Consider the following 15165-nt stretch of genomic DNA (forward strand, 5'->3'; position numbering starts at 1 on the left):
TCTTTGCTCAATGTAAGATAATACAGCTGTAGGCTCAAGGCCAGGCCCCGTTGCTCTCGTGCTTGCTCAGCATAACTCCATGGACACAGGTGCCGCCCCAAGTAGATCCAACATTTACCTCTTCTTTTGTAGCTTCCGAGACTCCTCTGCTCTCTGGAACTGACGTGGACTCCCTCTCCTGTGACAGTAGCGCTTCCATCATCAGCCCCCCTTGCATGCCCTGCCTGGTTGCTGAACACCATGTGTGGGCAAGCAAGAGTGGCCACCATATGCTGGGCCTGATTGAGGACTTTGATGCCCTCCATAAGCAGATCAGCCGTGGCCAGAGACTGCTTGCCAAGATGGACATTCAAACTCAAGAGGCTCTGGGCCCCACAAGTCAAAAGCTGGGGCCAAAGGTAACCTAAGTGTAGGGCTGATGTAGTGAGATCCTTCCTGTTCCCAGTAAGCAGAGGGGCTGGCTACATTCTCTGGAAGATTCCTAATAGTCTAGACTCCAGTAAAGCCCTAAAAGGGAGGAGTTGGGAACTGTTGCACACGAAAGCTCAGAGTTGAGGGAGCAGGCTGTTGGTGATCAGTGGCCAGCATGTTGAGATTGTACCCTGGTTGATGGTGGCCACTGCTATGTGTCTTCTCACTTCTCCCCAGTCTTTCTGTTACTCTTTGTCCCTCTTTCCTCTTGAATCCAGTCATTCCACCCCTCCACTTACACACCATGTGGGCCGACTTGTCTGCTTGGCTCCTGGGCTGCTGTGGGGCAGTTAGAGGCCCTGATCTTCATGCACACTGTACCAGACCCAACCAGGTTGTCCCCTTACCACACAGAGCTCACATCTGGTCGTGAGCCATACTGACCATGCCATACTGTAATTTCTTACAGCCACTCTGTGATGCATGTATTCCTGAGAGATGTTCTATGTCCACATTAAGGTCATTTTCCTGCATAGGAGATTGTGTGTGTGTTTGCTCAGAACAGCCCTGTGAAGGAGGTTATATCAGTCCAGTGTAGAGATGCTGAACACTGACTGTTCTCAGTCCTGCAGCCAGCATGCTCTGTTTTCTGGCCAGTGCTGGCCGACTGACCCCCTTCTCTCTGGGAAGCAGCTCTAAGGACTGGGCTGGCTTCAGTCAGTCTGCCCACTGTCAGTCATCACTCTTTCCCCAACATGTCCCGCTCTGAACAGGCAAGGCCACAGATGTTGTCCTTGTTTCCCCCCATATCTGTCCCCAGCCTTTCTCTTGACTTTTCTGGCTTGGCATTCCCCATCCTTAACTTCGCTCTTCTCCCTACCTCATCTTCCTGGAATCCTCCTCATCTCAAGTTACCCGTTGTCACAGACTTACATGCCTGACACAACTCGTCATGTGTTTGACATGCATTACCTCCAAGTCACAGGGTGAGAGATGGTACTAGACCTTTGAGCTTCCATTAGTCACAGCTTCTGGACCCCACTTTTAAGGTTTCTTTTCCTTTGCATGTGTATGTAGGTATGGTGTGCATGTACATGTGTATTATGTGTGTGATTACCTGTATGTGATCACATATATATGTGCAGATGCTTATATGTGTGGAGGTCCGATGCTGACTTCCAGTCTCATTCCTGTCTACATTCTTTATTGAGGTGGAGTTTCTCAATTGAACCCAAACTCACTGATCACCAGTGTAGCTAGCCAGCTTGTTTGAGAGTCTGGATCCCCAAACTCTCCCTCTTTAGTGCTTGGATTTTAGATGGCCACCACACCTGCCCAGCTTCTACATGTCTACCTGCTTGCTCAGCAAGCACTTTATCCACTGAGTCATTTCCTCGGTTAGTCTAGATTGTCACTGAACAAAGCTGAGTTCCCGGTGGTATTTGCTTTGGCTTTGTGTGTGACTTTGCTTTTTTTGTTTTACTATATTTAAGAATCATATTTGCATTTTGTCTTCTCCTAGATGATAAGCTCCATGAGAGAGGGGACAGTGTTTTATGGCATATTAAATAAGCAGTACCTACTTACTCCCCTTACCTTGTATAGAGTCAGTGCTTGGTAAATAATATTGAATAAGATTCCTGTTCTTTTCTGATTAAAAAATACTTGTTTTTTGGCCATTTGAACTTCTTCTTTTGAGAATTTTCTGTTCAGCTCAGTGCCTCATTTTATAATTGGGGGTTGATTAGCCTTTTATGGTCTAGTTTCTTGAGTTCTTTATATATTTTGGAGATCAGACTTTTGTCAGTTGCGGGGTTGGTGAAGATCTTCTCCCAGTCAGTGGGTTGCCTTTTTGTCTTGGTGACAGTGTCCTTTGCTTTACAGAAGCTTCTCAGTCTCAGGAGGTCCCATTTATTCAATGATGCCCTTAGTGCATGCTCAACTTCCTTAGTGATCAGGGAAATGCAAATCAAGACAACTTTAAGATACCATCTTACACCTGTCAGAATGGCTAAAATCAAAAACACCAATGATAGCCTTTGCTGGAGAGGTTGTGGAGAAAAGGGTACACTCATCCATTGCTGGTGGGAATGCAAACTTGTGCAACCACTTTGGAAAACAATATGGCGGTTTCTCAGGAAATCCGGGATCAACCTACCCCTGAACCCAGCAATACCACTCTTGGGAATATACCCAAGAGATGCCTTATCATACACAAAAGTATATGCTCAACTATGTTCATAGCAGCATTGTTTGTAATAGCCACAACCTGGAAACAACCTAGATGCCCTTCAATGGAAGAATGGATGAAGAAAGTATGGAGTATATACATATTAGAGTACTACTCAGCAGTAAAAAACAATGACTTCTTGAATTTTGCGTACAAATGGATGGAAATAGAAAACACTATCCCGAGTGAGGTAAGCCAGACCCAAAAAGAGGAACATGGGATGTACTCACTCATATTTGGTTTCTAGCCATAAATAAAGGACATTGAGCCTATATTTTGTGATCCTAGAGAAGCTAAATAAGAAGGTGAACCCAAAGAAAAACATATAAGCATCCTCCTGAATATTAACCTTCATCAGGCGATGAAAGGAGACAGAGACAGAGACCCACATTGGAGCAGAAGGACTGAAATCTCAAGGTCCAAATCAGGAGCAGAAGGAGAGAGAGCACGAGCAAGGAACTCAGGACCGTGAGGGGTGCACCCACACACTGAGACAATGGGGATGTTCTATCAGGAACTCACCAAGGCCAGCTGGCCTGGGTCTGAAAAAGCATGGGATAAAACTGGACTCGCTGAACATAGAGGACAATGAGGACTACTGAGAACTCAGGAACAATGGCAATGGGTTTTTGATCCTACTGCACGTACTGGCTTTGTGGGAGCCTAGGCAGTTTGGATGCTCACCTTAATAGACCTGGATGGAGGTGGGTGGTCCTTGGTCTTCGCACAGGGCAGGGAACCCTGATTGATCTTTGGGCTGATGAGGGAGGGGGACTTGATCGGGGGAGGGGGAGGGAAATGGGAGGTGGTGGCGGGGAGGAGGCAGAACTCTTAAATAAATAAATAAATAAATATATGAATAAATAAATAAATAAAATAGACCAAAAAAAAAGGAAAAAGAAAAGAAAAAAAATACTTGTTTTGAAAGCTAAAATTGTAGAAAAGAATGAAAACAAAACTTCTCTTCAAATACACTTAAAGGTCAGCACTTGTAATTGTGTGTGTGTATGTGTGTGTGTGTGTATGTGTGAGAGAGAGAGCGAGAGAGAGAGAGAGAGAGAGAGAAACATACAAAAATAAACACATATTTTTGGGACACTCGAAGTTTATCAAATAGTCAAAAATATGAGGTTCATATATTTCAGCTACGTGGTATTAATACTTTTTCTTTTGAGCATTTGCCTTTTCAGTGACTGCCAATAAGCTACTGTGGATGTAGCATGGGCTATTCCTTCTTTCACTGTTTGTGGGCATGTCAGCTGCAGTGAGTTATCTTTTTGTACAAATCTCTTACTATATATTTTGATTAGGTGTAAAGTAGTTTTCCCCATTTAAAGGCTGGGAAGGGAAGTGAGCTCAGATGTAGGGCAGCTCCTCTCAGAGGCAGACGCGATGAAGCTCCAACCCAGGATGGACGTAGGCTAGAATCTTCCCGGTAAGCACACCTTGGGTGCTACACAGATTATTAGAAATGGGCTAAATTAATACGTGAGAATTAGCCTAGAAGAGGCTAGATATAATGGGCCAGGCAGTGTTTAAAAGAAAAAAAAAAAGGCTGGGAAGGTTTTAGGAATCCTGTTAACTGTTAGCATGTTACTTTACTCTTCAGAGAGCTTGTGTCTATGGTTCTGAGCTAATGCCTGTCTCTATACACCTTTGTGTTTGTTGGAATAATATTCATATTTTTGTCATTTTGCTATCTAAACAGGTGTGCAGTTTTATATCTATCAGTTGCAAAGAGAAATGCTTTTCAGTTTCCTCTTGCTCCTCTTTTTAGCTCTCTTCCACTGTGCCACATTCTTTTTGTTCTCTTGCCTTTGACACTTCTCCCCATGTGAGTGTGCCTCCAGCACAGAGACGGAGAGAGGTTCCAGAGACCCCTGATACCATACATTCTCAGAAGGCCATCTCTGGCAAATATATGTGTTGTGCTCTGGGCTGTGTTGCTATCATTTCTCTCTGGTGGTCTGGATGGAGTTACTGTGGGTTACTAACCATGGTTATTGACTGGGCTAAACTTACCAAGAAAATTCTCTCTACTGTATAGCTCACTGGTGTTGCATAACCCTGGTTCCCTCTCATCATGTGGAACAGGAGCCCTAGTCTGAAGCCTTCTGCTGCCTATTAAGTCATGCTTGTCTGTGAGTGATCCCTGTCAAGGTGACTTGTAATAGCATCGTTATCCTTTGTAGGTTCCACTCTCTGTGCCTCTGAGCAAGTTTCTCTCCAGCATGAACACAGCCAGGCTGATCCTGGAAGAAGCCTCAAGGTTGCTGAAACTCTTCTGGAGGGTCTCAGTCCCCACAGATGGCCAGTGTTCACTTCACTGTGAGCAGGTAGGTAATCCTACATGCTCAGAGGCTCAAATACTCCAGAGAGGCCTGCATCTCTGTTCATTCTATGGCCAGTTAAGAACTGGCCCACAGCTAATGTGCCCCACCTTGAGCATGGTACCCGGGGTTTGGGGGCCATACTGAGTTCTTACCTAATTCCCAGCATGGCATTATCGAGTGGTATTCTGTTCACACTTTGTACAAAGTTCAGGGCCTGGGTTGTGGAACTGATTTGAAAGCATACATGTGTGAACTCTGGGTTTGTTCTTGACTTGCTGGGTTTCACATGTCAGCTTGTCTTTATGGCCCAGCTTGCTCAAATTCCTAGCCATGCCTTGCACTTTAGGGCCTTCTGATCTATTGATGGCTTCCGCTGGATTTTTGTGAATAACTATTTAACTATTTGAGAGTGAAAGGTCAGAAGCCTTGTCTTGGCTTTCAACAGTAGGATTCATGTGTATCCTGGCACAGTGTACAACACTCTGGCTAATCGCAGGAAAAGGATGTTAGAGTTCTGCTTGGTAGCCCAGTGGATATTTTCTATTTCATTTGACTGGATTGATAAATGTTTTCCAAAGGTGAGCACGAAGGCAGAAGGGAAGTTTACATTTCAAGTCACTACCTCATTTAGTTTTGGCAGCTCTCAGACCTTCACAGCCGGCAGTGAGGTTGTTTGTACCGAAAGTTCCCATCTCGTATGTTCCTGTTGTAAGATAAGTGTAAATTCTTTACATTTATTTATTTATGTGTACACACATGCTTGTGTACTGGCATGCACGTGGACATCAAAGGACTGCTTGTAGAAGTCAGTTCACTCCTTCCACCACATGCGGCCTGGGACTTCACTTTATTAGCAGCTTTGGTAGCAGGTGCCTTCACCTGTGATGTAAGATAAACAGTGCAGAATTTCATTAGGAACTGAGAGTTTTACTGAAAGAAGGATAAATATGAAATCAGAGAAATGAAAACCATATGATCCTAAATTTGAATTATAAGCATAAAAATGAACTGTGATGCATTTTCTGTTTTACAAATTGACTGAATCGCTCCACATAAAATACTGTAGAAATAATTGGATTCAGAGCATCAAACCCAATAGATACCCTAAGACTGGTTCTGAGGGCCTCTTTTCAAGGGTTGGGCCAGGCCTCCTACAGGAAATGGCTTATTTCAGGTCTGGGCAGATACACAAGATGAGCTTAGAACATACAACATCCTAATGAGGAAGAGGGAGGTAAATCTTGGACCTGCCCCATAGTATCCCCTGAAAGTTTTTGATAAGTGGAGCTGCTAGGACCTCACTTTTGCCAGCCTGATGTGTACAACCAGGAGCATTGAAAACCACAGATTAAAAGGAAGTAGCTTGTAACAATGTACTTCTTGTTTGGATGCTAAGTTGAATAGATTATATTAAAAAAAGAAGTCTGACTTTGGTTGTTTTTCAGGATTTGATAGACTTTTTTATAGACTAGGCATTCCTAATACAATTGCTTCAAGCCTGGTATTTGGGGTTTGTGTTTTCATGCTCAGTGGTGCTCAGGAGTTATCTTGTGCTAATGCTGTACAGGTTCAGAGAACTTTGTAAGTGATGTATACTGAACTATTTTATAGATGACACGACATTGGAGGGAGGCCTTGCGCTGACAGTTGTTAGTTCTGGGCAGGTTCCTGGGATTCCTATCCAATTCTGTTGACTTGTATAGGTATTTGAGATGCTCATCATGAAAAGGAAAAGAGTAACCTCCCCCAGAAGCCAGGTGAAGCACTGATGGTGTGCGTTTTCTCGAGGGTGGGGGTGGGAGGCTTCCACTTCTGTTCATTGATTCTGATGCCTACTTGGTGCCACATGTTCTGCTCACACTAAAATCTTACCCCTTGTGGCCTCAGGGACTTAGGTAGTTTCCTTTCTTAATTCACAAGTGGAGTATGTTTGGACAATTAGGTCAAGGTGTCATTATTCATTTTTTAATTAACGTATTTTATATTTAATTGACACAATTACACATTTTATGTGTAATTTTATGTTGTGAGGTTCTAATACATGTGTACAACATGTAACGATAAGATGAGGGTGATCAGCATGCCCACTATGTATTATTTCCTTGGGTTGGCATCATTCAAAATCCTCCCTGTTAGCTGGAGTTGCACATTCTTACTCCCGTTTTCCAGAAGTAGGAGGCATGTAACTTCAGAAAGTTACATGACTTGCCTCAGAACTCTGCAGCCAGGAAGTGGCAGAGCTAGGCTCTAGAATTTTGCTGTCTTAGAATACTTTCCGTCATGAGATGAACGGGAAGATTTAAGTACAGCGAAACAACAGACATAAATATTTAAATTTACTTGTTTTAAGTGCTAGCTTAAAGATGTCCAGTTTTAGGTGAGTGCTGGTAAGCACTGGACTGCAAACTGGAGTCTGGCACCTGCTCTTCAATAGCTGCTGGTGCTCAGAGACAAGAAAGGAGCTCTTTGCTGGTTGGGGTCATTGCTGCCATCTATCATGGCATGGCTTCCTGAGCTCCAAGTAAGAAAGGGAGGGTTAGTTGAAGTGTTAAATCAGCATTATAGCTTTAAAAAATATATGAATGGGGCTAGGGAGCTGGCTCAGATGGAAAAACCTGTAGAAGCATGAGGACCTGAGCACCCATGTCAAATCTGGGCCTGAAGGGTGTGCACATCTCTGAGCCCAGCATTAAGGGAAGGAATCGTGGCAAAATTTAGTGACTACCAAGCTAATTCAGTGATTTCAAGTCAGTGAGAAACCCTCCGTCAAAACTAAGATGGATAGCAATGAAGAAAATCACCCAATGCTGTTCTCTGGCATCATGTGTGTGTTCACACAGGTATAAGCACATGTGCACATACACACATGAATATGTATAATACACATAGATCTGTAGTATGTACACACACACACACACACACACACATTACCGTTTCAGACAGCCTGAAATCATATCTCTTGGAAATAACTAACATTATGACTTTTTGCCATATCAATACATCTGTGTTCAGTTTTATGAACAGTTGTTGGTTTTGGTTTCTTTATCACTAATTATAATCATCTATCAATCAAAGCCCTAAAACATTGTAGCTGCAGAATTATTCCTTCCTATGTAAGCCCTATGCTGACCTGACTGTAGAAAGAACAAAGGGATAAACCAAGCAATCTAGGAAAGTAATCTTGCTCCGGCAAGACTGCCTTCTTGGCTTCCACCATACCCTTTGAATCTCACTTTACTACAGTATGAAAGATGAGCCAGATGCAGAAAGTGTCGCAGATGCAGAACTGTAGGGAGACTTTGTCCTAGGATTGTGGCCTGTGAAATCCTGACTAGAAGATAAGTATTCATGGGCTCCTGGCCTGTACTAGAGAATCAAAGCAAATCTAATGATGAAATTAGGATCTGTTTTGGAGAATCACTGAAGTCTTTGTACCTGACATGATTGGTTAACCTAAAAGGAAGTTAAGGTGGGGAATAAAAAAAGATACATACCTTAAACCTTTTAGTTTAGCTTAAAACAGATAAATGTGCATTCATTTGTCATTCCTTTGATATAGGGCCAGGCCTTTCTTTGAATATGGGTCTTCTGATTGGAGTTCCACATCTTCTTTCTTTCACAAACCATATCCATAATGTATTTCTGTCACTACCAATTTCTGTTTCTTCAAGATGAAGAGGAAACTTAAGGCACTTGCAGAGCATCCGAATATAGAATTCTTGTAGACTGTTCCTCCTACGTCTTTTATAGTTGTCTCGCCCACACCTGATTTGCTAGCAAAGTGTTTTTCAGTGAGTTGCCTTTATCTGGTCTCCCATAAAGCATATTTTAGTTTCCATACAGCCAGCTTTCTGTCCATATATGTGGCTCACAGGTCAACATAATATGTAATTAGAATCTGATGTTCTATTGAAAGCATAGATACCACAAACATGTTTGGAACAAACTGGAAAAGACTCTACAGGGACTGCCAACGTACTGTGTCCCTTCTTGGTAGCAAAGGTTTAGTGCAGCCAAGAGAAAAGGAGTGTTCTTAGTTCTGGAGTCAGCTAAGGGAGTCTCCACTGCGACACTCACAGGATGGTGGGTGTGGCATGCACGCTCCACTCTGAAAAACAAAAACAAAATTGGTCTGTACTTGATGAGTATTGTTGTGTTAAGATTAACACATTAAAAAATTTAAATCAGCATTATGACTTATGTTAACAAAAAAGAAACTACAAAAATTTAAAACTCACCATTGATGTTTGGTTACCACATCAATATATGTTTATAGCTGTAGAGATCTGTGTTTCCTTTTATAAAACAGAAATGCCTCACATGCAGCATTCAGTCTATTAATTTCTTTCTTTCACTAATTTTAATCATCTTTTGAAATCAATAAATAGATCTCTACAGCATCCATTTTAGTGACTGCGCAATTCTTTTTTTTTCAATGTAAGTACCACAATTTTTTAATTCAGATTACTATGAACCAACTCAGTTTATTGTTCTTGCCTCTGGCAGTGCCATGTGCCCATGGAGAAAGACATAATCCTGTGCTGATGTGATTGGCCCTGGGGGTAGATGCTGTGGCACAGAATGGACAGGCAGAGAGATAGAATGCATTTACAATTCAGTAGATCTTGTACCCTCACTGGGCCACAACCATTCCAAGGGCTATCACAGTTCTGACTTTCGTTTTCTCCCTTGATTCTGTCCAGTTCTGCTAATATATTGTGCACAAAGGGCTGTGGCTTATTCAGATATTTTGCTAGTGAAGTTGAGCATCTTTTGATGTTATTTTTAGTTCCTCCGATGTAATCTTGTGTTTTATGTTATTATATTTTTCTCATTATTTTTTTCTTTAGATTGGAGAACTAAAGGCAGAGATCACCAAACTACACAGAAAGTTGTTTGAACAAGAAAAGAAGCTGCAGAACACAGCAAAACTTCTGCAGCAGAAAAAGCACCAGGAGAAAGTCATCTGGGATCAGTGTGAGTGAGAGGCGGGGGCTGCCACACTGACCGCTGCCTACCTCCGTGGTCAGGGCTGACAGTGCAGTCATGGCCTGCACTCTTTGGGGCCCAGGCTTCTGAGGTCATACCTCCTTCTTGGGGTTTATTTTCCTGCCTCACCCTTTTTGAACTGCACAGTCAGTTCTGCCAGGACTGTCCTCTCATGGGTAACAGATGGTGCGTTATAGGAGCGTGGTGGGTGTCCTAGGAGAAGGGCCTCTGAACTGATTCTGAAAGGAGTAGACATTGTGATCTGGAACACGGAATGACAGTCTAGGACAGGACCTGCAATGACAGAGGTGACGGTAGGTTTTGTTTATGTGTGAGAACCCAGAATTATCTTGCTGGTGAAATAAAAGCTGACTGTGCAAGGCTGAGGCAAGGGGGACCAGAGACCAGGGCCTCTTGGGAAAGACCTCCGAAGGAGATCAACGGGGCTCCTTCCTGCAGAGGACCAAGCTGGCATGTTTCACATGAAAGTTCCTACCATGGGCTTCAGGGGAGAAGGAAGACAGCTTAAGGTCTCTTAACTCAGCCACATCAGGGCCTCATATTCAAACCCGCAGCACTCCTCACCCGTGTGTGGAGACAAACAACTCCACCAGGCTCTCCAGCAGCTCAGCGGTGGCCTTGCCTCTGCTCTCAGCCTGTCAGATTGCCTGTCTTAGGATTGTCACCAATTGTACCTTCCTCTGTCCACTACTGCAGCCGGTGGCTTCTCTCTCAGCAGCATTTCTTAGGAGCATGGGGCATAGAGGATTGCGAAGTAGGTGGTCTCATTAGCTGCCCTCTAGGAATCTTCTGGAAAAGACTATGAGGTTAGTAAGGGTTTGAACTGCAAATGAATAAAATTCAGTTATGGCCAGACACCGGGCTCCTGTGCTCTGTCCTTTTCATAGGCTCTGGGGACAGGGGGCAGGTAGTTTATTTTGTAAAGGACCCTGAACTCAATGAGGGGTAAGGGGGCATAAGCTTCAGGGTTATCAACTTGAGGGCCTGCCAGAGGCAGCCTGAAAGTAGTGTGAGGCTTTGGTCCGAGATTAAATCTGATTGTCACTGAGGCATGTCGATCAGACAGCAGAGGAACAGGATTCCCAGGCGTCTTGTAGACATGCTGAAAACAGGTCAAGGTTCTCACTTGAGCAAGAGCGCACATTAGTTTTCTGGTTATATGACACAGTCCCTGGAAGGAAGGTTAAACTTGTTTTGGCTCACAGTTTAGAGGGTTAACCATAGTGGGGACATGCTGGTAGGATTAGTTCCTGTGTGGGGGAATACTAGCATGAGGTAACTAGTCACGTCATGTGACAGACAAAATGTAGACAAGATTAGAGGGACCACGCTATCACTCTCAAAGCCTGTTCCCCGTGACCTAGTCACATTAGCCAGGCCTCACTTTACAACCTCTCCAAATAGTCCCACCAATTGGGAATTGAGTCTTCAAACACAGGAGTACATTTTATGTACAAAACAGGGAGCATTTCATGTCCAGCCATAACAGGGAAAGTGGGACAAAGAGCCTTGAACTGGGCTCGAGGAGCAGCAGGATTTGCTATGGTTTATTTGTGCCATCTTACTGTCAAAAGAACCAAGTAACCACATCCTGGGTCAGGATGTGTAGCCCTGGTTGTTGTCAACAATTATTGTACAACCTCAAACTCTCCAACCTTCAGACAATGTGGAAATAAGCTCACATTTTTGGGCTTCCACCATACATCCAGTGGTCTTTCAAGATTATTTTTAACCTCCATGCCATGACAGGCTTTTCTGGGTCACAGGTCCCTTGATGGATGAATCTTGAGAAAGTGATGCTCTATGCCTAGAAAGATTCACAATTCCTATTCACATCAGAGTTGTATGCTGGGTCCCATATATTGGGCTTCCTAGGGCACACCATGGACCCTGCAGCCAGGGGTAAGGTGGAGACAGAGAGGCAAGGAACACCAGTGAAATTCTTTTTACTCAGATAAAAGTGAAGTTCACTATGTCTGTTGATCTCTATGCCTCCAGATGGAATTTTTTGTGAAACAAGAAAGACATTTCCTCCAGGCAGTTATTCTAATAAGCGGACAGTGGGCCATATGCTGGGGTGAGCTGGAGTGGGCCGTATGCTGGGGTGAGCTAGAGTGGGCCATATGCTGGGGTGAGCTGGAGTGGTCCGTATGCTGGGGTGAGCTGGAGTGGGCCATATGCTGGGGTGAGCTGGAGTGGGCCATATGCTGGGGTGAGCTGGAGTGGTCCGTATGCTGGGGTGTGCTGCAGTGGGCCATATGCTGGGGTGAGCTGGAGTGGGCCATATGCTGGGGTGAGCTGGAGTGGGCCATATGCTGGGGTGAGCTGGAGTGGTCCGTATGCTGGGGTGAGCTGGAGGGCCGTATGGCTGGGGTGAGCTGCAGGTGGCCATATGCTGGGGTGAGCTACAGGTGGCCATATGCTGGGGTGAGCTGGAGGGCCGTATGCTGGGGTGAGCTGCAGGTGGCCATATGCTGGGGTGAGCTGGAGGGCCGTATGCTGGGGTGAGCTGCAGGTGGCCATATGCTGGGGTGAGCTGGAGGGCCATATGCTGGGGTGAGCTGGAGTGGGCCGTATGCTGGGGTGAACTGCCCGTGGCCGTATGCTGGGGTGAACTGCAGTGGGCCATATGCTGGGGTGAACTGCAGGTGGCCATATGCTGGGGTGAGCCGCAGTGGTTCATATGCTGGGGTGAGCTGTAGGTGGCCTCAGCAAGCATGAGTCAAGGGGGCTGGGATTCTGAGGAGCAGGGTACTCCCTGGCCCTCACCGGGTCCTAGTTAGGATGGATTCTTATTCCTTTTTCTCAAGCTAGCCTTAAACTCATGACAGTCCTCTTGCGTCTCAGCATCCCCAATTCTGCCTCTAGATTCCTGATCAGGCTCAGAAACCTGGAGTTTCCCTTGCCGCTTTAGTCTTTGCTAGACCAGGGGCTGTGGAAGAAAGCACCTTTGTGTGTGGTTGCTCCAAGTAGTGGGCACTCCTGTCTCAAATTCTGACACAGCTCAAGTGTCAGTACGCAGGGGCCCTGAACTCTCCCATTAGCCCACCCCTGCTTAGACAGAGCATTGCCCTGGGGAGCCGTTCTGAGCTATTCCACCAGCTGAAGGGCAGGAGGAAAAATATGCCCTGAGTTCTTCCAGGATACCAGAGGCATGCTTGAAGAAAGGCTGTTGTGTAAAACTTTGCTTTCACAGTACTTCCCTGGACACTTGGCATGGGCCTCCAAGTGTGGACTTGTTTCCCACACTGCTTTCTAGAGGGCAAGAACAGCAGAGGAAGCCAGGCACTGTCAGATCCTGCCCTTTACACTGGCCACCAGCATCCTTCCCAGTCATTATCAGGTGATCCAGGTGGCCATGCAGAACCGGGCATTGCCTCTGAAGAGTAGCATACATACTACTGTGAGGTCCCTGTGAGGACTTGAAGTGTTGTCCAAGGTCCACCCTTCCCAGTGCATTTAATTCGCCCTGGGAATTGAAAAGGAACAAGTGAGGCCTTCATACTTCTCTCTGGTCTCGATTGTTCAGGGCTTTTCTGTAGGTTACTGAGTTCTATGACAAAAACTTGAGAGAAACAATGTAAGGGGGAAAGGATTTCTTTTGGCTCATGGTTTGGTGGAATATGGGGTCCATCATGGTGGGGGAAGGCATACAGGAGTAGAATCTGGGGTAGTGTAAGCTTACAGTTCCTTTATGTCTTGGTGGATCAGAAAATCTAGAGTGCTGGTAAGAGACAAAAGTACATATCCTTTCAAGTGATGGCACCAACAGCCCACTTCTGTTAGTTAGGTCACAGTCTTAAAAGTTTCCTAAGCCTCTGTGATCATCTTTAATCGCGAATGTGGCATACCCTGTGTAAAATCACCTGTGAAGAGAGTCTCAAGGGAGGATTGTCTGTATTGGGTTGGCCTGTGGGCATGTCTGGAAGGGACTTTCTTACTAAAGTTAATTGATGTGGGAAGACTCAGCAGTTCCCTGGGCAGGGTATTCTGAACTGGTAGGAGTAGAGAAATTGATGTGAACACAAGCAAGCCAGAAGCGTGCATGCTTCTCTGCTCTTGATGGTGAATGTGACCAGCTGTCTCAAGCTCCTGCTGCCTTGACATCTACAGTGACAAACTGTAGCCTAGAATTGTGAGCTAATGTAAACTCTTCTCGGTGTTGCTTTTTGCCAGAATATTCTATCACAGAAACATAAATGGCACTGGGACACTCTCCAAAACAGCACCACCAGAGGGTCATGTGTTCGAACATGAGCCTGTTGAAGACCCTTCAGACATCATCCAGTTGTCTGGGTCCAGGCTTCCCCATCACTGGCTTTGTTCTTTATTCTACTCTTCTGAGGTCTGTGGCTCTAATTGTTCCTCTCTTTGCTTTTTTCTCAGTGGTCATCACCCACCAAGTCCTTCAGAAGGCCAGACGAAACCTTGAGGTAAGTGACCCCTGAGTTGTTTGCACTGAAAGTTTTGGGTAACTAGGAGCTGGGGATGTCTAAATTGTCCTCTTCCGTAGAATAAAGTCAAAGGTGCGACCAAGGGTTACAGCTTCCACAAGAAGCTGTAGTTTCTGCCCAGAGAGCACGAAACATTCCATTCTCTCACACCTGTCCTCAGTGGACACTCTTGATTCCTTTTCCAATGCTGTTTTACTAAGGAGAGTACAGCAAACAGCAGCCTACGCAGAGGCATGTGTGCAGCAGCCTCCTGGAATGAATGAATGAATGAATGAATGAATGAATGAATGAATGAATGAATGAGTGAATGAGTGAATGAGTGAATGCAGTATTTACTTCAGACACTCCATGACCTAATATTCTCTCTCTTTCTCTTTTCCCAGCAAAGAACTAGGACTGCCCATTCAGGAACATCCAGTCCCAGCAGACCGGGTTCATGAAATAATAAATACAATAATAATAAAAAAAATAAAGCTTGTGGTTCTGAGATTTCCTGCCTCTGCCCTCACTGTAGCTCCTGATGGTGAAGGAAGCAAAGGCTGCTGGCCAGAGGAAGTGTGTGGTTGTGCAGTGATTTCTGTCTGAAAGTTGGCTTGAGGTTCTTGTCTCGAAGGTTTCATTGCTCTGCAGTCAGGCGCCATAAAGGCCATGAGCTTTGGATCCTGTGATCTGGAGCTTCCCACACATCTGATGGGCTCCATATCCACCCCAGATCTGAGAACCAATT

At 45.0% G+C, this 15165-nt stretch overlaps 1 protein-coding gene across 4 annotated transcripts in view; it reads left to right on the forward strand.

Moving 5' to 3' along the window:
• Cdk5rap2 (CDK5 regulatory subunit associated protein 2) overlaps nt 1–14918 on the forward strand; it is a 191053-nt gene extending 176135 nt beyond the window's left edge. For all 4 annotated transcript variants that reach the window (XM_057784811.1, XM_057784814.1, XM_057784812.1 and 1 more), the window contains exons 32-36: nt 133–398; nt 4834–4977; nt 9825–9951; nt 14371–14417; nt 14822–14918. In XM_057784811.1, coding sequence (XP_057640794.1) covers nt 133–398; nt 4834–4977; nt 9825–9951; nt 14371–14417; nt 14822–14878 — 641 coding nt within the window. In that variant the 3' untranslated portion in view covers nt 14879–14918. The remainder of the gene's footprint in view (nt 1–132; nt 399–4833; nt 4978–9824; nt 9952–14370; nt 14418–14821) is intronic.
• The last annotated feature ends 247 nt before the right edge of the window (nt 14919–15165 follow it).

This window comes from Chionomys nivalis, chromosome 11, assembly GCF_950005125.1.
Source record: "Chionomys nivalis chromosome 11, mChiNiv1.1, whole genome shotgun sequence".
In the NCBI taxonomy this organism is placed as follows: Eukaryota; Metazoa; Chordata; class Mammalia; order Rodentia; family Cricetidae; genus Chionomys; species Chionomys nivalis.